At 41.6% G+C, this 21,679-nt stretch overlaps 1 protein-coding gene across 1 annotated transcript in view; it reads left to right on the top strand.

Annotated features, from left to right (window-relative positions):
• The first annotated feature begins 875 nt into the window (after positions 1 to 875).
• Positions 876 to 21,679, top strand: part of obscnb (obscurin, cytoskeletal calmodulin and titin-interacting RhoGEF b) — a 78,648-nt gene continuing 57,844 nt past the window's right edge. Inside the window, exons 1-16 of the mRNA XM_086082546.1 lie at positions 876 to 1,004; positions 3,843 to 4,920; positions 8,935 to 9,204; positions 12,884 to 13,144; positions 13,306 to 13,611; positions 13,697 to 13,963; positions 14,053 to 14,159; positions 14,359 to 14,527; positions 15,113 to 15,388; positions 15,460 to 15,741; positions 15,822 to 16,097; positions 16,159 to 16,434; positions 16,496 to 16,771; positions 18,368 to 18,649; positions 18,754 to 19,035; positions 19,126 to 19,401. Of these exons, the coding sequence (XP_085938672.1) occupies positions 3,852 to 4,920; positions 8,935 to 9,204; positions 12,884 to 13,144; positions 13,306 to 13,611; positions 13,697 to 13,963; positions 14,053 to 14,159; positions 14,359 to 14,527; positions 15,113 to 15,388; positions 15,460 to 15,741; positions 15,822 to 16,097; positions 16,159 to 16,434; positions 16,496 to 16,771; positions 18,368 to 18,649; positions 18,754 to 19,035; positions 19,126 to 19,401 (4,675 nt within the window). The 5' untranslated portion in view covers positions 876 to 1,004; positions 3,843 to 3,851. The remainder of the gene's footprint in view (positions 1,005 to 3,842; positions 4,921 to 8,934; positions 9,205 to 12,883; positions 13,145 to 13,305; positions 13,612 to 13,696; positions 13,964 to 14,052; positions 14,160 to 14,358; positions 14,528 to 15,112; positions 15,389 to 15,459; positions 15,742 to 15,821; positions 16,098 to 16,158; positions 16,435 to 16,495; positions 16,772 to 18,367; positions 18,650 to 18,753; positions 19,036 to 19,125; positions 19,402 to 21,679) is intronic.

The raw sequence follows: 21,679 nt of genomic DNA, 5'->3' as shown, positions 1-21,679 counted from the left end.
TATTTTGTTGTGTCCAATTGCCCATTCCTGATCTCAAAACCTTGTAAATTGTGAATATCCTAAACCGAGGACCTACTGTACTCATCTTTGGTCATTAAAAATATTATAATATGTATTTAAGGACTCGATCGTGTCATCCCAGTCACAGTAAAACATGTTCCAGACAAAGCCTAAAAATATAGGTCTACGGTCTATTCAGCACAGTATTAATAAAGATTTTAGGCAGTGGTCTGGACTTGTATTACCGACAACAGTACACCATGAGAAAAGTATTATTTGCCCTGCGACCTGAGCGGAAGAAGATTGATGAATGGATGGATAATTATATTTAATAAAATGGGATGCATGAGCTATCATTTTTCTCTTTCCATGTTTGTATCCACAGCAAAGATGTCATGGCATGCGAGCAACCAATCAGGTTGCTGGCATCAGGGGGGTATTACGGTACATTTAAAGTTGGTCCTTAGTTTGTGACAGACTTCCATGGTGACATAAGTAAAAAATTGTAACATGCACTCTCACTCTAATCGACGTCAAAATTACAATAAATATTTATTAACCCTCGCCAAAAGTACCTCTCATGCTTAGAAATGTAAGACTATTAACTGGAAGCAAAGAATTTCGAATGAAATATTTGAGACCTATTTTTAATGAGTGCACAATGTTAAGTAATGGTGTACAATCTGCCCTGCAGTTGTGTGCAAGCGCGGCATGAGTGACTATGTTGTGCTATCTGCACACTAAATGACAAGAGTCTATTTTGGAAAGGAGGCTGCGCCAAAATAGGCACGCCAGCTATCTGCCAGCATCATGTTGGACCTATGCAGGACAAGAAAGAAAAAAGAAGTCTAGTCAAGCGCACACCACAGGGCACTGGGGGATGCTACAGCACCCTGAATTTCCAACCATTTTAAGGATATTTCAGCTCAGAGAAGACATTTTTGATGGTGGAACTGTAACATTTTGGAGCTTTCCATGACTGACTGACCAAGCAAAGACTCAAGGTGATTAAGATATTAGCTTAAAACACACACACAAATACTTTAAAATTTTGTATGCTGGGAGAGGATTTACCTGACTACACTATTGTTATATATGTGCTTTTAATGATAGACTTTAAAAGTGTTACATAAACATTTTGTTGTGCTTGCCAAGCAATATGGCTAGCATCAAGTTTCAGCTAGGCTAGCTAGAATTCCCGCCATTTTACCCCAGTTAATTCTATTTTGTTAAAGAATACATTTTAACAGCTATAGCTGAGTTTTAAAGGTGTATTCCCAAAGGCTGTATCGGAGGAAGTGATGTGTATTGGCGTAAATGTCGGAGCCTTATCAAACAGCTGAGGCACCGCCGGCTTCTACAAATGGAAATGCAGGGAGACGGCCAGGGACAGCTGCGGTTATTTTCGGCCGGCCGCGGTTGGAGGGACAGAGGCGACAAAGCCGCTAAATGTCACCCTGCGCGAAGGGGGAAACACTCTGTTTTGACCTTGCCTCCGTGGAACTCATTAGTTTGTGCGTATTAAATCGACTTACTGTTTGTTCTTCAGTAGTGTGTGAAATTGAGTGGAAGTTTTGTACGTGCACTGATGAGTGTAATGGCTGACGCTCCGCTGTAAATGCTCGTAAGTATGTCAGTCTGCACTCTGGATTTATGTCTACTTTCATCACACCCATCGACATGTCAATCACTCACCGGTCACAACATTAGGTACACCACATTACTAATGTACAGGACGTCCTACAGACTCAGAATGTGTATGTCTGTTGTCAACCTACGCTAAGGCGGTACTAAAGTCATATTTAGAGGAAATAGTTAGTTATATGAAAAGCACTTATTTGGCTACAAATGAAACAGTTAAAACATAACCGAGTATGAGGGTCCGTCAGAGACCTAATTCAGGATTGCCTCACAAATACTACAGAAATGCTCAAACACACACTACTGGCTCTTACTACTGAAACACTCATAGGCGCACTGTAGAAAAATGATTCACTTCATTCATAGTGGTAACTGAGTGTGCCTTGTGCTGCGTGATGACATTCTCGAAGTGTGCTCCGTGCACCGTTCATAACCTCAAGATGTCGTAAGCCGAGGGCCACCTGTAGGATGATGTATGTAGAGTTATGCCTTTAAAAAGATAGTCATGTTCAGTTTATCATACTGACAAAGGACAATTCTGATCTTATGTCACAAGTCAAAATGGCGGTCAACTCTGTGATGTGATTTGTAAGGATTATTTTGATTTCAAAATGTGATGATGTTGTTTGACTGATAGCGATCTGCCCGGTGTATGGTAGTCACAGACAAAAGCAATACCATATGGTGTTTGTTTTCTCCGATTGCGTTGCGGAAATATAAAAAATGCCCAGATGTTCGGAATTGTCCATAGGTATAGCGTTGTGGTTATACAGTACCTGATAGTGGTGTAGAATTGAATTGCACCACACGCACATGAGAGTGGTGTGTCTAATATTCTTCTCGCAATATGCGTCTGCTGCATGTTTCACAAGCATAGATTATGTGGCTTTGTAGTGCAGCCTCTTTGGGTTTGGGTAACAATACAACCCACTGTACTGTATATTAGTCCTTTTGGTCAGTCCATGTTTTTTGAGTTTATATTGTCGCCTTTCTAAAATAATGGATAAAGTCATGTTCCCCTTTTTTCTTCTTCCAGAAAACACACACACAAAAAATCTAACCAAATATTGAATATATCCTATGCACTATTATTAATAATTTGAATAATTTAGCATAACCTGTTCAACTAAGGAGGTCAGCAATTTTAGCAGAGGTGACAATTGCAATGAAACGATATGATAGATCCTATGACAGTTGATATTTTTTGTTTGTTTGGATATTTATTGATTTTGATTGTGTATAATTTGCAGTTGTTTTTATTATCTCCTCTCAAGTCATCATAGTAACAAAAGCCACCATAGTAGTGGCTTTACCCTCTTTAAACTCAACCTAGTCAGTCGAGCAAAGCATAATGGATTGAAGTAGTTTACAATTGTTAGTGGTGGTGCCATTCTGATCATTACCGCATAGTGTTTGTGTGTTTTATTGTTTTTAAATGTTTAGTTTTTCTCAAAGCACTCCTCACCATCTTGCCTTGAAAATCTCTTTCATAAAAATCAAAAAACATAAGGAACAATATTTACGATTATTTTTGTCAGAGAAATTAGATTTGCTTGGTTAGGAAATGACAATATTAACCTGTTTGAAAATCCACTGACACATTTGCAGCAGGAAAGAAAATCATTAGTTTGTTTAATCTTTTTCAACGGTTTGAGGACTTCAGCATGGCGAAGTACAGCTACTGTATTCAGAGGTGTGCTCAAAAAATCGATATGGGAATGAGAATATATCGTTGTGGGCCTCTTTACAATGCACGCATCGATACGGAGGCGTCAAAATTGATTTTGTACGTTCATTCATAAAGTTTTGCGGCCATCCAGCATAATAAAAAATATTCTTTGGGAATACATATGACTAAAAATTTATGTAACGTAATAAAATATCGCCTTGATGGCCCTGCATGTATTGGGATGCAGGTGCATTGCGAAACCTCTGTATCATGATAACCCATTGTATCGTGAGGTTATTGGCAATACCCAATCCTACCGCTATTGCAGTTACACCTAACAAGTGCCACGCTTGTCACATAATTACAGATGACTTCAGAGCTTTTGGGTGGCCTCCAAATTTAATATGCTGAGAAAAAATGAACCACTGACATCATGCAAACATTTCTGGCCTGTCTGAACTTTATTATGACAGATATGAGTGTCTGTTGCTAGAGTTTTTTCTAAAAAAAATGGTCTCATCCTTGATTGTAGGTACAAACCATGGATCAAAATTTGTTCGGAGGGGCCCCCAGGTTCCTTACCCGGCCCAAAGCATTCGCCGTGTGCGCCGGCAAGGACGCCACACTGAGCTGCACCATTGTTGGCAGCCCCACACCGCTCATCACCTGGGAGAAGGAAAAGCTGAAGCTGACATCCGGGGGCCGCTTCAAGACCGTGGAAGATGGGGACTTGTACCGACTGACCATCTATGACTTGGCACTGGAAGACAGCGGTCAGTACCTGTGCAGGGCCAAAAACAGCGTCGGGGAGGCCTACGCTGCCGTGACCCTCAAAGTAGCCCTTCCCACAGAGATGACTCCGAGGGCCCCCGTTTTTATGGTCAAGCCCACCTCAGCGCGTGTGAGTCTGGGGGGCGATGCCGCGTTCAACTGCAGAGTCATGGCTCACCCTGAGGCCAACTTCGACTGGGAGAAGGACGGCCGTTACCTGGGCGAGTCCAACCGCATTAAGATCTTTTCGGACAGCGACAGCAGCAGTTTAAAGATCCACAGCGTGCGCAACCTGGACAGCGGCACGTACACCTGCAGGGCCCAAAACACTTTGGGACGGGCGCACGCTGGCGCCGCGCTGGTGGTCGACGCCCAGGATGCCCACCTGCTCGGCGCGGAAAACCACACCTCCCTCCTCTCTCACCTCCAGAAGCGTAAAGAAGAAATGAAGAAGGACATATCCGTCTTTCGTACTGATGAAAGCGCCGCCTCAGATAAAATCACCGACAGTCTGAGTTCTCTGAGTCTGGGGCACGAGGTGAGGTCGTCGGTGCTGGCCAAACTGCCCAAGGGCGTCTTCACTCGCACCTGCACCGTGACGGAGGGCAAGCATGCCAAACTCAGCTGCTTTGTGACGGGTCACCCCAAGCCGCACATCATTTGGAGGAAGGACGGAGCTAATATCAGCGAGGGCCGGCGCCACGTCATATATGAAGATCAGGCAGAAAACTTCATCCTCAAGATCCTGTACTGCAAGCAGAGCGACAATGGTTTCTACACCTGCAATGCCACCAATATGGCCGGTCAGACCTACAGTGCTGTGCTGGTAACAGTCAAGGGTAAGTGGCTTTTTAATTAGGGATGTTTGCTACTAGGAGTGTTAAAAAAAATCAATTTGGCGATAAATATCGCAATATTACAGCACGTAATTTTCGTATCGATTCAATATGCGGCCAAATCAATGTTTATCAATTTTTGATGGAAATATTCAACAAAAAGTCTACTTAGAGTTGGGGTTGACATTTTAAGCATGGATTAGAATGTTATATTAAATGAACATCAAGCCTTAAAAGGAACCCGACTGTCATGACAAGTTTGCTCTATATTATTAATTTGGTTGTTGCTAACATAACTATGAGATTCATTTTTCAAAAATCATTTCCAGTTTAATACATTTCGCAGAAACTTGATTTGGACGTACGCCGCCATTGTTTTTTACGTCGCAACGCATTCAGTGCATAGTGACATGGAATGGCGGCTGGCTCTCTGCCGAGCAATGTGAAACGCCTATAAAGAAAGCAAGGTAAGCCTTAGTAGTAGGGGTGTGAATTGCGTAGTACCTGGCGATTCAATTCGTATCACGATTCATAGGTCACAATTTGATTCGATACCGATTAATCCCGATACGAATCTATAAATTGATTATTGCGATTTTTTTCAAAACTCAAATTTAGAAAATACTAATCAGTAAACTTGTACATGTACACTTAAAATGTGTGCGAAAATGTATTTATTTATCTGAAAATTCAGGCTTTTAACGGAGCCACTGCATTTAACAAACAGGTTGCAGTCTGTTTCATGTTTGAAGAGCGCTGAAATCAAATATTAAGGCTTAATGTTCCATTAATATAACGTTCTTCCATGCTTAATGTCCTAACCCTAAGTAAGACGTTTTGTTGAATATTCCCATTAAAAAATTGATGTTTAAAAATCGATTCGGCTGCATATCAAATCGATTCGAGAATTGCGCGCTGTAATTTTTTCTAACACCCCTCCCTACTCAGTAGCGTTCCTAAAGGGACGATCAAAACTCTTGAATACATCTGGTGAATGACGAGAGCACGGCGTGGGGGAGGGTGACTCTCTCGATCATATGTTGTTTCTTTAGGAACGCTACGAGCCTTACCTCGGTTTCTTTATATCCGTTCCACATTGCTCGGTAGAGAACCAGCCGCCAATCTACGTCACTACGCACTGAATGCGTTGCGACGTAGATAGCAATGGCGGTGTACGTTCAAATAAATTTTCTACAAAATGTATTAAACTGGAAATGATTTTTGAAAAATGAATCTCATAGTTATGTTAGTAACAACCAAATAAATAATATAGAGCAAATTTGTCATGACAGTCGGGGTTCCTTTTAATATTTAATCTCAATGCTGTTCAAACATGAAACAGATTGCAACCTGTTTGTTAATAAATACAGGGGCTCACAGTTATAAGCCTGAAGTTTCAGAGAAATTAGTGTTGTCAAAGTTAAAGCGTTAACTGATTACTTAATCACAAAAAATTATCGCATTAATCATGAATTAACGCAGATTAATCGCACTATTAATTTTGACCATAGATGATCCTTTAGCGTGACAGTGGACGGCTACGCTAAAGGTAGCACAGGTTGTGTTTGAGCAATAAACATAATTACATACATTAAAGTAAAGCATTTAATAAATGTTTTCGTATCACATTTAGAATATTTGTTCATGTCAAAATATTGGGATTTTTTTTTTCATTTTAAATTATGCAAGTAATTAACTGATTAGAAAAAGAGGAGGATGAGCGTGTGCAGTGGATCAAAAAATGTTGAATACGTCCTCATAACATTAAATGTCAAAAGAATTAACACATAACTGGTGCTCTTCAAATTTGGCGGGAAAACATTTTTTATGAAGCGATTAATCGTGATTAATCAAAATTCTAAAATGTGATTAATCTGTTTTAAAAAAAAATTATCGTTTGACAGCTCTAAAATAAATACATTTTCACACAAATCTTACAGTGTACATGTACAGATTGACTATATTTTCTAAATTTGAGTAAAGAAAAATAAAATCACAATAACTGACTTTTAGATTCGTATCGGGATTAATCGGTATCGAATAGTATCGTGACCTATGAATCGTGACACGGATCGAATCTCCAGTCCAGGTACTGGGCAATTCACACCCCTATTTGATACAATTTTATTCAGACCAATACCAGTATGAGTAATTCTTGAATAGTCACTGATACCAAGCACCGAAACGACCAATTTCCCCCCAAAAAACAATGACAGATAATTTTAAAGAGAGATCTATATATATCCCAATATTTTCCCTTAAAATTGCATGAAGTTAATGTCAATTTTCTATTCTTGTAATTTCTAGTTCGTTATCATATCGGCCACTGTCGTGAGTACCGATGTACCAGACCTTGAAATAAAGTCTCGTATCAGCCCAATACTGATACCTGGTATCAGTACTCGCCCATCCCTACTTTTAACATCACGTACAGCACAGTATTTTTGCTCTTGCTGTTGTGGGTCAAATTAGCCCATTTTACAATGTCAAACAAAAAAAAAGATTCAAAAATAATTTCTAAAGTAATAAAAAAAAAGAAAGTTAATTTGTTCTTTTGTTTTGAGCTTTCAATTTCCTCCTTTTGTCTGTGTGTGGGTTTTTTTTTTAAATTAAAAATAAAAGACTGAACATGCAGCATCCCTTTTCCTGACCCACCAGGATTTTTCCCTGCTCAAAGTGAGGCAGAGTCGGTACTATTCTCAAACCCTAACCCTACATGCAAATGGACCACCCCAGCTGGTTTAAACACACCATGATGTCCTGTATTTACATCTATTTTAATATCCTTTAAAGTTTTATTTCTCCTATGTCATGCATTATATTAAATGACCAAATAAAAAGGTAGGACCCGTTTGAGATTATGCATTACCGTATACCTTATTTCCAATTATGTAATTAAATATAGTAATTTACATTCATACCATAAAATGTGCACAGTCCTTACATAGATTATAAGAAAAATATATATTTTTAAATAAAACAATTTGGTAGTCAACCATCATGTCCCACTTAGTATTGTCAGGATCTTTCTTGGCACAACTTTTACATTCGATTTTGCAGGTGTATCAAATGTAGTGGCCAGTGAGTGTGTGAGAGCAGAAGTCTAAATTAAAGTCAGCTCATTGCCAACTTAAATGGTATCAGAGGCGCAGTAGGACCTACTGCACATACTGTCAGTGCCAGTAGGTCAAACTCAGTGTCCACTCACTGCGCTAAAACATTTTAAAATGCGTGCGGCTTGTCGCAACATGATTCAATTGTGGGTCGTATTCGGAGGGTAGGTGTAGTGTTGCATCTATTTTCTGCTGCCGTTTAGAAGTTCACAGTTGCTATGTAGGTTCACTCACATTGGCGTTAGTACAAGCTCGTGTGACTTCCCCCGGGGAGGAGACTGATCAAACATGAAACTTACAGTGTCAAAACAGTTGATCTTTATTAGTTTTGACAGGGATCTCAGTCAGAATTTGTATAGTTGATCTTTGCATTACTCAAATTCCTTGAGCTATGAGCTGACAGAAATGCAAACAAGTGAACACGAATGGCTCAGTCGTGCAAAATTGCAAATAATTAATTTTGCAAGTTAAAGGTGCATTGTGCCATTTAAAAAGGTAATATTAAAGCTTTTTCTACATCATGCATGCTCCACCAATGCCCAGAGGAGTACAAAGAGCCCTGGCTGTTTTACTCTGACTGCACCTATCAGCTTTTATCTTTCCTTTATAGTGGTGTGCACTTGAGCAAACTCGCACACTCACCATGAACAAGCCTGACACAAAGGCTGCAGTTACGCTTTGCGCCAGAGGTGGCAGTCGCGAATCAAAAAGTGACAAACTGCACAAAGATCCTTTAATCAAGAGATTTTTTTCCAAATGACGATGACTAATTCCTATACGTTTCAATGGAAACGTTCAACCTTACATACATACAGTGTGTTGAGGAAATTAATAAAATTGCATGAGACTATTACCAAATGCATGTAGTATTATATCAAGAACATTTCCTGCTTTATCGTGGCAGAGCCAAAGGTGCCGTTTAGGAGGAAGCTTCAAGACGTGGCAGTCCAAGAGAAAACGTCGGCCACGTTGATGTGCGAGGTGCTGCTGACCGGCAGCAGGGCCGACTGGTTCATGGAAGAAACGCGTCTGGAGCAAAACGCCAAGTATTGCATGGAGGAACAAGGCACCCTGCGTCGCCTCACCATACACAATGTTACCACCAACGACGACGGGGTTTACATCTGCGAGATGAAGGAGGGCAGCCGCACGGTGGGCGAGCTCACCGTCCTGGGTAAGGTTGAACACTTTGTTTTTACATCACCTTAAAAACCCAGATAATGTAGAGAAGTGTAACGGTATGCCAAAAATCAGGGTTCAGTACATACAGTATATTCGATACAGTAAGGGAACAAAATGCACAACAGAAAAGTGCTTATCTTTTGGATAAACATGTAATGAGTTAATAACATCCATCCATCCATCTAGTGTTTCTTAACCCTGGTCCTCAGGGAACACTATCCAGCCTGTTTTCCATGTCTCCCTTCACCAACGTAGGTGAGGATCGTTATCAGGCTTCTCCAAAGCTGGCTGATGAGCTGATTATTGGAATCACCTGCGTTGGAATAGGGAGACATGGAAAACAGGCTTGGATAGTGTTCCCCGAGGACCAGGGTTAAGAAACACTGCATCCATCCATCATCTACCGTTTATCCGGGGTCGGGTCGCGGGTGTAGCAGCTTTAGCAGGGTAGCCCAGACTTCCCTCTCCCCAGCCACTTCAACCAGCTCCTCCGGCGGGATCCCAAGGTGTTGCCAGGCCAGCCAAGAGACATAGTCTCTCCAGCGTGTCCTGGGTCATCCCTGGGGCCTGCCGCGTGGGACATGCTCGGAACACCGCTCTAGGCAGGCGTCCAGGAGGCATCCGAACCAGATGCCCAAGCCACCTCAACTGGTTCCTCTCAATGCAGAGGACCAGCGGCTCGACTCTGAATGCCTCCCGGATGACCGAGCTTCTCACCCTATCTCTAAGGGAGAGCCCGGACACCCTGCAGAGGAATCAAATTTCGGCCACTTGTATCTGGGATCTTGTTCCTACCCTCACCTATGGTCACGACCCACAGCTCGTGACCATAGGTGAGGGTAGGAATGTAGATCGACCGGTAAATTGAGAGCTTCGCCTTACGATTCAGCTCCTTCTTAATCACAACAGACCGATACAGAGTCCGCATCACTGCAGACGCTGCACCGATCCGCCTGTCGATCTCCCGCTCCAACCTACCCTCACTCGTGAACAAGACCCCAAGATACTTAAACTCCTCCACTTGGGGCCGGATCTCATCCCCGACCCAGAGAGGGCACTTCACCCTTTTCCGACTGAGGACCAAGGTCTTGGATTAGGAGGTGCTGATATTCATCCCAACCGCTTCACACTCGACTGTGAACCACTCCAGTGAGAGTTGGAGATCAAGGCTTGAAAAAGCCAACAGCACCACATCATCCGCAAAAAGCAGAGATGCAATGTTGAGGCCACCAAACCAGACCCCCTCAACGCCTCGGCTGTACCTAGAAATTCTGTCCATAAAGGTTATGAACAGAATCTCCTCCGTGAGTCATCACCTTATTGTGGTGGAGGGGTTTGCGTGTTCGAATGATCCTAGGTTGGTGTCTGGGGCTTTATGCCCCTGCCAAGGTCACTAGGGTGACCAACGCACAGCTTTTGAACTAACGGGACACGTCAATTAAGCTTCAAAGGCTGTGCGTGCACGCGCTACGCGGGACACAGTCACGTAGCGCGTGCATACACAGCCTTTGAAGCTCAATTACGTGTGCCATTAATTCAAACACTGTGCGCGTTACCCATGGCAAAAAGGTCCTAGGTGAGGGACCAGACAAAGGATGGCTCAAAAAAAACCTATGACGATGAACAAATTTGGATCGTGGTTTCCTTTGCCGGGACACGAGTCACCGGGGCCCCCTCTGGAGCCAGGCCTGGAGGTGGGGCTTGAAGGCGAGCGTCTGGTGGCTGGGCCCGAAAAGGCAACATGGGTACCCCTTCCCATGGGCTCAACACCTGTGAAAGGGGCCAAAGGGGTCGGGTGCGTAGTGAGTTGGGCGGCAGTCAAAGGCGGTGACCTTGGTGATCCGACCCCCGACTACTGAAACTAGCTCTGGGGACATGGAATGTCACCTCTCTGGCAGGTCCCTTGATATGGGCTGTTCAGTCTCTGTTGATCGGTTTCAGAGTTTGGTTGGTATTGTCGGCAGTAAGCCGAATTCGTTTCCAGTGAGGGTTGGACTACGCCAAGCTTTCCCTTTTTCACAGATTTAATAACATTTATGATAAAACAACAACAAAAAAACTGCCAACTGATAGATCCTGTCAGGGAAGTGGAACATCAATACGGTAGTCTCCTTTTTGGGAAAGTGCAACATCAATACTTACTCAAAAGTAAATGAGTATTTTTATTTTATTTTTTAAGAAGTAATTTGACATGATAGTTTCTTCTTTTTAGGAAAATCTACCACCAATAGATTGTTTTCTTTTTAGGATAGTATGTATTCTTTTTAGGAATGTACAACATTGGCAGGTTCTCTTGTTTTTAGGGTAGTGCATCTATAGTTTGTCTTGCGCAACATTAGTAATTTGTCTTCTTTTTAGGAAAGCGCAACATAGTCTGTATTCTTTTTAGGAAACATTGGTAGTTTGTCTTTTTTTAGAAAAGTGCATTATCAATTGGTTGTCTTCATGTTTGGGAAGAGTAACATCACTAGTTTGTCTTCTTTTTAGGAATGTGCAATATCAATAGTACATATTATTTTTAGGAATATAGAACATTAGTAGCTTGTCTTCTTTTTGGGTAAGTGCACTATCATTAGTCCGTCTTCATTTTAGAGAAGGGAAACATCAAAAGTTTGGCTTCTTTTTAGGAAAGTGCACAATCAATAGTTTGTCTTCATTTTAGGTATGCACAACATCAGTAGGTTGTCTTCTTTTTAGGGTAGAGCAAATCAATAGTTTGCTTTCTTTTTAGGTGAGTGCAATCTCAATATTATTTTTCAGAAATGCAGACAAGTACATCAGTCTGAATTAATCAGCTAAAAAGTTAACACAAGATACTTTTTTTTCAGTTTGGTTGGATGTGAAGTTTCACGATGGGTAAAAGTGATGACATTTGTATATTAAAAAGTGTTTTCAATCCGCAACATTGACACGGAGGGGCCCAAAGTATTTTTGCAGGGGCTCCTTTTGTTCACACTTGTCATCGGCCTTTTCTAATGAATGTGTTTGATGTACTGTCAAAGAGCATGCCGCTAATCATTGCATCTGTTTGCCAAAGGTTGATCACTGTTGTTGGGTTCATTCAACCGCGAACATTTAATAAACAGACACGGAAAGAAGACAAGAGATATATATTCTTATTACTGGCCAGGAGAATGAACAGAGATGTGCAGATAACAGTCTCCTGCCCATTCTGACACACTCTGTCATTCCTCCTCCTTTTATTGGGTTTACCTATCACATGGTCATTACTGCTCTGAGGGGTTTGGGGAAGCACATAGCAGCAATGTGACAATCATTTATAAAAAGTCGTTACACAGGCAACATTGCAGAGACATCCTTTAACACAAAAAGTTTCTCAACCATCCGGCCATTTGTCTTCTGTTGAAGCTTTGTGACTGCACATTTCCTGTTTTCTGTTGAAGCTTCGTGACTGCATTGTGACTGTAGTGACTCACACAGTTCAAAGAGAGGTCACATTGTGGAATAAATTCGCAATGTTGAATAAATGCTTTGCAATTAATAAAAAATAAAATAAATATGGGATAGTTAAGATACATTTATCTAACAACTGTCAACACTGTATTTGTGTACAGAATAAATATGTACCGAATGCACCAAACTGAAAAATATTACGGCAATAGAAATATGTGTGATTTAGACCCATTCTAATGTCACATCCAATGTCTCAGGCAACATTACGAAGAAGCTTCCTCGAAGGACGGTCGTTCCCGTTAGCGACACCGTCATCTTCTGCGTAGAGCTGGAGCAGCCTTGTCCTGATGCCTACTGGACCCGCAACGGCGACAAGCTGAAGGCAGATTCCCGAATTTCCATCGCTTGCCTCCTCCGCCAATACACGCTCACCATTCGGGAGTGTCAGGCGGATGATTCGGGAGAAGTGGCCTTTGTGGCTGGAGACTGCAAGACGTCCACTCGATTCTCCGTCACCGGTGAGGAAATCTGCTTTAGGCTTTGTTAAAAAGCTAAAGTGTCCGCACGCTCACAAATGTTGAGTTCTTGTCTGGTTTGTGTTTGATTTCTGCTTTACTTTGTCAGTTGATTAAATTTTTTTTTTTGATTATTCCATTGCATAAACCTCATTATTCTTCAGCGGCAAGGAAGCATCCTCCTGATCCCCCAGTTGATGCTGTGGTGCAGAGCAAGACAGATTCATCCATCACCCTGCAGTGGTCTTCTCCGGAAAGTGACCGTCCCGTGCCCATCAGGGGATACATTGTGGAGAGGAGGAAGGTTGGCACTCAGACCTGGCAGAGGTGCAACGTTGGAGAAACGATTTTGTCAACGGAGATCACAATCTGTAACTTCACAGAGGAAGCCACTTTCCAATTCCGTATATCTGCTATCAATGACTTTGGTCAGAGTGACTACCTAGAGGTGCCCGGAAGCTTCTACCTTGGTAAGACTGATATTTTTGGTATGATAAGACACTGTTGTAGAATGCCACTGAACTGTCTTCCCTCGTGTTGTGTTCGTCCGTTAAGAACCCACTGCAGAAATCAGGAAAGGCCTTGTGGACAGCACCGCAGTCTCCGGTGAAGAGTTCTCCATCTCGGTGGAGCTGTCGGCCGTTTGCTCAGCCTTCTGGTCCCTAAACGGCCGCATGTTGCGAAGCGGTGGCGACTACCTCATCACCCGCTCCAAAAACGTGCACACGCTGCTCATCCGAGAGGTCAACCTGGACATGAACGGAACAGAAGTCAAGTTTGTAGGCGGAGGCTCCCAGAGCAGTTGCAGCTTATCTGTCAAGGGTATTTCAACAATGTCACATGCTTGTTTTTGCTTTTTGTGTGTATTTGTGAAATCATTAAATAACTCCCTTTCCTTATTTGTAATGTAGCACCGCCTGTTCGGTTCATCAATAAATCAGATCAGCAAGAGGTGGTGATCTGTAGCGCCCAAGCCACCGCTCAGATGACGGCTGAGGTGTCGGATTACGACGTACAGGTTTGTGATGTCAATAAATATTCCTTTATAATAGTGCCACTTTACTCCAAATGGTATTTGGTGTTGGATAGCACTCCAATTACTCTAATAGCGGTATGTGCTCTTTATATTATTATTTCTTTATTGGTGTGTACAATCATCAAGCAAAACTGCACTAAAAGATTTGTCGAATTTTGTCATGCCAATGGATTTCTCACAGGTGGTTTGGATGAGAAATGGACGAGAGGTAAAAATGGGCAAGAAGTATGAATGCGTGACCATGGACCGCAGGAGAATCCTGAGGGTACACAACGTTACAGAGGAAGACGTGGGCATCTACGAGTGTGTTTGCGCTGATGACAGAATGTCCATGCAGCTCATTCTTAAAGGTACTGCACAGGCTTAGAAACATTTTGATTATGTTAATTTTTTGACCTTGCTACTGTAGATTAGAAGGGTACAATCTAGTAAATGAATTCAAAAGGGCTCAGCAGTTTAATTCCATGTGTGGACATCCTCTATGGACTAAGATAAACAGCATTACTGTATAACCATTTTTTTCTGGTTAAACTTACAGAGGCCTTGATTCGAAGAAGCCATTTAGTGGATGATGTACCTAGCATATATGCACATAACTTAAAAATTTACAAATGTAAAAAATTGTGCGTAGAGGAAAGGACACTATTTGAGGGAACACGGTAATAATATTGGGGCGGCATGGCTCAGTGGTAAAGTGGTCGTCCTGGCTGCAACTCTGAGGTTGTAGGTTCGATTCCCATGCCATTGTGACCATATTGAAGTATCCTTAAGCAAAATACTGAACCCCCAGTTGCTCCTGATGTGTCATCAGTAGATGAATGAGTAGTCGAATGTAAAGTGCTTTCGCGGCCTTGTAAGGGGGAAAAGGGCTATACAAATGAAGTACCATTTACCATTTAATATTAGTACATACTGATATGTTTCTGTTTTTCCAGATGAACCTGCCAAGTTCCTAAACAAGCCCAGAGGTCCCATGGGCCTGTCATCCTCACTCAAAGGAGATCTCGAGTTGAGCTGCGAGGTTTCTCCCGCTAGCACAACGGTCGTGTGGAAAAAAGACCAGGTGGAGATCTTCGAGGACCAAAGAACTATCATCATCTCCAAAGGTACTCAGCGGAAACTCATCATCAAGAATGCAAAAAAAAGCGATGAGGGTCATTACTCCTGCGATACAGCCACTGACAAAGTCACATTCCAGGTCAAGATTAAAGGTAAGGGTTTAGCTTGTTTTTGCTCATTTTATTTGTTGACTCACTGATAGCAAAAACTATTCTCCTATTAGAAACTCAAGCCCAGGCTTCCTTCTCTAACAAGGAGTTGGTACAGAAGGAGGTACAAGTGGCTCTCTCCCAAAAAGCCAATCTCAGTTGCACAGTGTCAGACAGCAAGACCGAGGTGAAATGGTACAAAGACGGCAAGCTGCTCATATCCAGTCGAACTGTTTACACCGAAGCTAAAGACAATCACCGTCAACTGGTGATTGAAAAAGTGGAGAAGAGTGATGCCGGAGAATACACCTGCGAGGTTGGAGGAGAGAAGATGGTCTTTAAAATGATTGTGTCTGGTAGGTTGACTGTTTGAGTATCAACCTTCTGGAAGATTGAACTACTGCAATATTGACTTTCTCATTTGAACTCATTTCAGACTTCCAGGCGGCCTTCTTGAACAAAGAAGCAGTTCAGAGGGAAGTGAAAGCCATTCTCTCTGAGAGAGCCACTCTGAGCTGTGAGGTGTTTGATTCCAACAGGGAGGTGAAATGGTACAAAGACGGCAAGCTGCTTGTCTCTGGTAAGACAATACATGCCGAGTCCAAGGGGAAGAGTTGCCAGCTGGTGATTGACAGCGTGGAGAAGAAAGACGCCGGGGAGTACACCTGTGAAGCCGGGGGAGAGAAGCTGGTCTTTAAAATCCATGTGACTGGTAAGGGTATCATTATTGAAAGTGTGGAGTTCTGTAATAAACTTGCGATTTTTGTCTTCAGAACCTCCACAAGCCTTCGTCAACAAAGAGTCTGTCCAAAAGGAGGTGAAAGCAAATCTATCCCAAAAAGCTACTCTAAACTGTGAGGTCGCTGACGCTAAAACAGAGGTGAAATGGTACAAGGATGGGAAGCTCCTGGTCAGTAGCAAGACAATACATGCGGAGTCCAAGGGGAAGAGTCGCCAGCTGGTGATTGACAGCGTGGAGAAGAAGGACGCCGGGGAGTACACCTGTGAAGCCGGGGGAGAGAAGCTGGTCTTTAAAATCCATGTGACTGGTAAGGGTATCATTATTGAAAGTGTGGAGTTCTGTAATAAACTTGCGATTTTTGTCTTCAGAACCTCCACAAGCCTTCGTCAACAAAGAGTCTGTCCAAAAGGAGGTGAAAGCAAATCTATCCCAAAAAGCTACTCTAAACTGTGAGGTCGCTGACGCTAAAACAGAGGTGAAATGGTACAAGGATGGGAAGCTCCTGGTCAGTAGCAAGACAATACATGCGGAGTCCAAGGGGAAGAGTCGCCAGCTGGTGATTGACAGCGTGGAGAAGAAGGATGCTGGAGAATACGTCTGTGAAGCTGGTGCTGAAAAGTTGATCTTCAAACTCCAGGTGGCAGGTATGGGTCAGCTGTAAACTGGGTTTAATCCCACTGCCCAGGGTTTAAACAAAAATCAGGATTGTTTTGTGTGTTTTTGATATGTTTTTATCTACTTAAAACAATTTCCACAAACATGTGGAGAGGTATGGCAGTAACATGCAGCAAAAATCATGGCTGGTGAGACACTGAATTACAGTCAATTCTACAAACTTATGAGCCAAATAGACTGACATATTTGCCATGAAATTTGAAATTATAAAATTGTATTTGAAAGGTACAATAAACATTAATGAACAACACATTATGTTGTAAATATGCCAGATTCTAGCAGCAGTTGCCAATTTGCATCTGCAGTCCATTAACAGATGGTTTAGGCTTACTACGAAAAATTAGAGAATATTTAAAGTTTCTGAAGACATTGTATTGGAGACATGAAGAAAGACGGAAACAGGCACTTGCCAATTGCCAGCCTTCTCAACCCACTTACTGAGTGATTGCACAATCTGAGGTGAGGTGAGGCTGCTCAATGCCCTTAGTTTCCTATCGAATAGTCTTTTTGTGGGGTGTAAGCATAGAATTAAACAGTTCTTTAGTTTTTGTACTCGGCTGTTCAATTTTTATTAGTTTTTTCCACAATAGACACTCGGGGTGTGAATTGCCTAGTACCTGGCGATTCGATCCGTATCACGATTCACAGGTCACGATTCGATTCGATTAATCCCGATACGACCCAATAAGTTGATTATTATTTTCTTATTGTATTATTATTATTTTCTTATTGTATTATTATTATTTTCTTATTGTATTATTATTATTATTATTTAAAAAAATTATTTATTTATTTTTACTCAAATTTAGAAAATTCTAATCAGTAAACTTGTATATGTATACTGTAAGATTTGTATGAAAATGTATTAATTTATCTGAAACTTCAACTTGAGCCACCATATTTAACAAACAATCTGTTGCATGTTTGTACAGCATTAAAATAAAAATATTAAGGCTAAATGTTCCATTAATATAACATTCTTCCATGCTTAACGTGTGAACCCTAACCCTTAGTAAGACGTTTTGTTGAACATTTCCATTAAAAAATGTATGTTTAAACATCGATTCGGCCGCATATCGAATCGATTTGCTGTAATATCGCGATATATTGCCAAACATCCCTAGACGCTAAGCTAGGAGAAAGGAACACAACCACAGTCTGAAGGATGCATTCAATGAGCGTAATTTGGAAAGGAGAATAGAATATTTCAATTAATTTCATGCAATTTTAAAGGAAAATGCTAAATCTGTCATTGTTTTTTTTTGTTGCTTTTTAGGGGGGGGGGGGATTATTCATCAAATTATTCTTTATTAACAAAAATTATAGTGGTAATGTTACTTGGTATCGTTGACTACTTGGTTTGATTACTCGTACTAATATTGGTCTGGAAAAAAAGTGATATCAAACATCTCTACTATATATGAAATTATTGTTAACCTTGGCAGAGGGCTGTGCTCTGCTGAGTGTTTTTGTTTTATTATGTATATTTGTTTTCAATGACAACATTTTTGACATCCAAGACAACAATGGATCAAGCCAATTCAATGCAATGTTATTATCTACAGATGTTCAAATCAAGCCGGCCTTCTCCAACACTGACTCATTTCAGAAGGAGGTGATTGTCTCCTTATCCCAGAAAGCTATTCTGAGCTGTGAAGTGTTTGACAGCAAAACAGAGGTTAAATGGTACAAGGATGGCATGTTGCTGGTCTCCAGTAAGGCTATACGTGCAGAGTCCAAAGGCAAGACTCGTCTGTTAGTGTTTGACAGTGTGGAGAAGAAGGATGCTGGAGAGTACATCTGTGAAGCCGGAAGTGAGAAGCTGATATGCAGGATGCAGGTGGCAGGTAGGATATGTCCCTGAATCCTAGCAAAGAAACGTCGATATTGTTGGTGAAGATGTGAAATTTAAGGATAAACAACATGATAACGTTTGCCATTATTGCCACAGCGGTTCAACCAAAGTCAGCCTTCTCCAACAAGGAATCTGTCACAAAAGAGGTGAAGGCTTTTGTCACTCAAAAAGCCACTCTGAGCTGTGAGGTGGCGGATTTGAAAACCGATGTAAAATGGTACAAGGACGGGAAGCTGCTCTCATCCAGCAAGGCGCTTCATGTAGAGTCCAAGGGAAAGAGTCGGCAGCTTGTGATTGACAGATTGGAAAAGGAGGACGCTGGGGAGTATATCTGTTCGGTTGGAACTGAGAAACTGACTTTCACGATACAGGTGGCAGGTAGGAAATCTAATATCATTCATATAGTGCTCTATAGCTGCATACACAATGGCATTTATTCATACACTTTTCTTTAAATTTGAACTGCAGATGCCCCCAGTGCTTTCTCTAACAAGGACTCTGTCCAGAAGGAGGTGACAGCTATTTACTCCAAGAAAGCCACACTGCGCTGTGAGGTCGCCGATTCCAAAACTGAGGTGAAATGGTACAAAGACGGCAAGCTGCTGGTTTACAGCACGGCGGTCCACATGGAGACAAAGGGCAGGAGTCGGGAGCTGGTGATAGACAAAATGGACAAAAAAGATGTTGGAGAATACACTTGTGAGGTTGGATCGGAGAAGCTGACATTTAAGCTGCACATGGCAGGTAAATTGTGGTGGTTGTTTTTTTTATGTTGGTCAAAAGTTCAATTTGGTTTGCTTTCAAAACTCGTTTTTTACATATAGATGTCCATTTGCAATCATATTCACACTAGGGATGTAACGATAACGGCAATATCGTGATATTGCGATATTAAAACTGCTACAACGTCGTCGTAGTTATGTGACGATATTAAAAGCAGTTCATCTGTTAAAAAAGTCAGGTTGATTTCAATTTGTGCAGTTCTAGCCCCCTCTGGTGACTACTTTTTTCTTTAGTGCAGTTGAATTCTCATAAGGCATGTTTTGCCCTTCTATGTTTAAAATCCACGCTAATCGTCAGACGACGGGGAACGTAGTATGCTTGAGAACCGAGTCAATATGTGGAGGAACTATAAAGAAAGAAACTAAAAAAATTCAAGTCAGCATTGTGAATATCGAACGTGGTAGAGAACACAAGATATTGGGAATAATAATCGATAACTTGTTAACATGGAATACTCATAGCTAGAAGTACATCTATTCTATTTAGAGCCTAAAATATGTTAAATCAGAGGGCCCTTCAAATAATTTATTGCGCGCTGATCCTGCCTTACTTGACCTATTGTGCTGAAATTTGGGGGAATAATATAGAATCATACACAACGCTCCTTACAATGCACATACACACAATTTATTAATTAAATTAAGTTTTTGAAATCATATAATTTTATAAACATTAGAACTGTGCAGACAATGTATAAAGCAGGGGTGCTCAAGTTCGGTCCTCGAGAGCCCCGATCCAGCCTGTTTTCCATGTTTCTCTCCTTTAACACACCTGATTCATGACCAGGATCGTTATCAGGCTTCTGCAAAGCTTGCTGATTAGCTGATCATTAGATTCAGCTCAGCTGCAGGAGGGAAACATGGGAAACAGGCTGGATAGGGGCTCTCGAGGACCGAACTTGAGCACCCCTGGTATAAAGCGTTCAAAAACTGCCTCCCTTATAACTTTCAAATTCGCTTCCAGGCCAGGGAATCGAAATATGATTTAAGAGAGAAACATGTATTCATACAAAGTTATATCAGAACAACACTAAAATAATTTTTGATCTCCTGTACTCGTGTACAACAATGGAATAACTTTTGGAGTAACCAACACAGGGAGATTGGCTGGCTTAAAAAAAAAAGTATAAAGAACTTATAATTAACAGATACACTAATGAAAATCGATGAATTCTGGATATGATGACATTTGCACACAAGGTCAAAATCTGGGTGAAAACCCTGAACTGTAAACAAGGCTTGGAGTTCCTAAAAAAAAAAAAAAATACAATACACAGCTGAACCTGATATCTTTGCTCAAGGACATAGGAGCTGTTACGTCTTTGAAAAGCAACTACCAGTCTGACCCTCCTGATTATTGAAATAAATACTGATTCTAGCCTGTAAAACAACATGGAACTAGTGAGCTGATCTTTAAGTGCTCTGGACAAGATCTTCTCAACAATGAGAACTGGACCTGGTCAACGCTCATGTCCGGGTGGAACTTTCATGTCTGGATTTGCAGAAGATAGCTGGGGAAGATGGCGGCCGCTGTGTCTAGCCTCACTCAAAGTTGAAGACGCTGAAGACATCTAGCTGTTCATCACGCTGGTGGTTGGGATGCTTCTGCGAGGGATCGGAGCCCTCTGGCTGCATCGAATCCTCAGAAAAATGCAGGGAGGTCAAAAAAGGCAGAGGAAATGGCCACTGTGGCTCTGAGCACCATCACTGGAGTGCAAGCCGACTTGTCCAAGGCCTGTGACGACATGTCACAGGTGAAGAACGACTTAGCTGCATCCTACATTGCCACAAGCAGAATAGCAATGAACTTGTCTACAAAGCTAAACAACCTGGAGATGATTGCTCGTCGGAACGCAGCGATGAACAGAAATCGAGACGAGGAAAGAACCGACTGAAGGGTGAGGCTGGATGCCGGCTGCCATTTATCCTTAGCTATCCAATGCTACTGGACCAAACTGATCAACAAGAGAACAAATCAACGTTTTGATCAACAAAGACTATTGGGAAGACGATATTGTCACCTCTTTTTTTATATCACCAACCTCCCCACAATATCGTGATAATTATCGTGATTTCATGTTGTGATATCGTATTATGATGTTTGGATATCGTTACATCTCTTTTTTATTCTTTTTTATTCCTTTTTTAAGAGCTCAGTATTGTTCATTCGGTAATGTCATCATCATTGCTCTTTTTTAAATTTATTATTCTGTATGTGGGTGAGTATGTGTATGTGCGTG

Source organism: Leptonotus elevatus, chromosome 1 (assembly GCF_054856555.1).
Source record: "Leptonotus elevatus isolate MCC_2025b chromosome 1, RoL_Lele_1.0, whole genome shotgun sequence".
NCBI lineage: Eukaryota > Metazoa > Chordata > Actinopteri > Syngnathiformes > Syngnathidae > Leptonotus > Leptonotus elevatus.
Note: the sequence above shows the minus strand (reverse complement) of the source record. Positions and strands in the feature narration are given on the sequence as shown.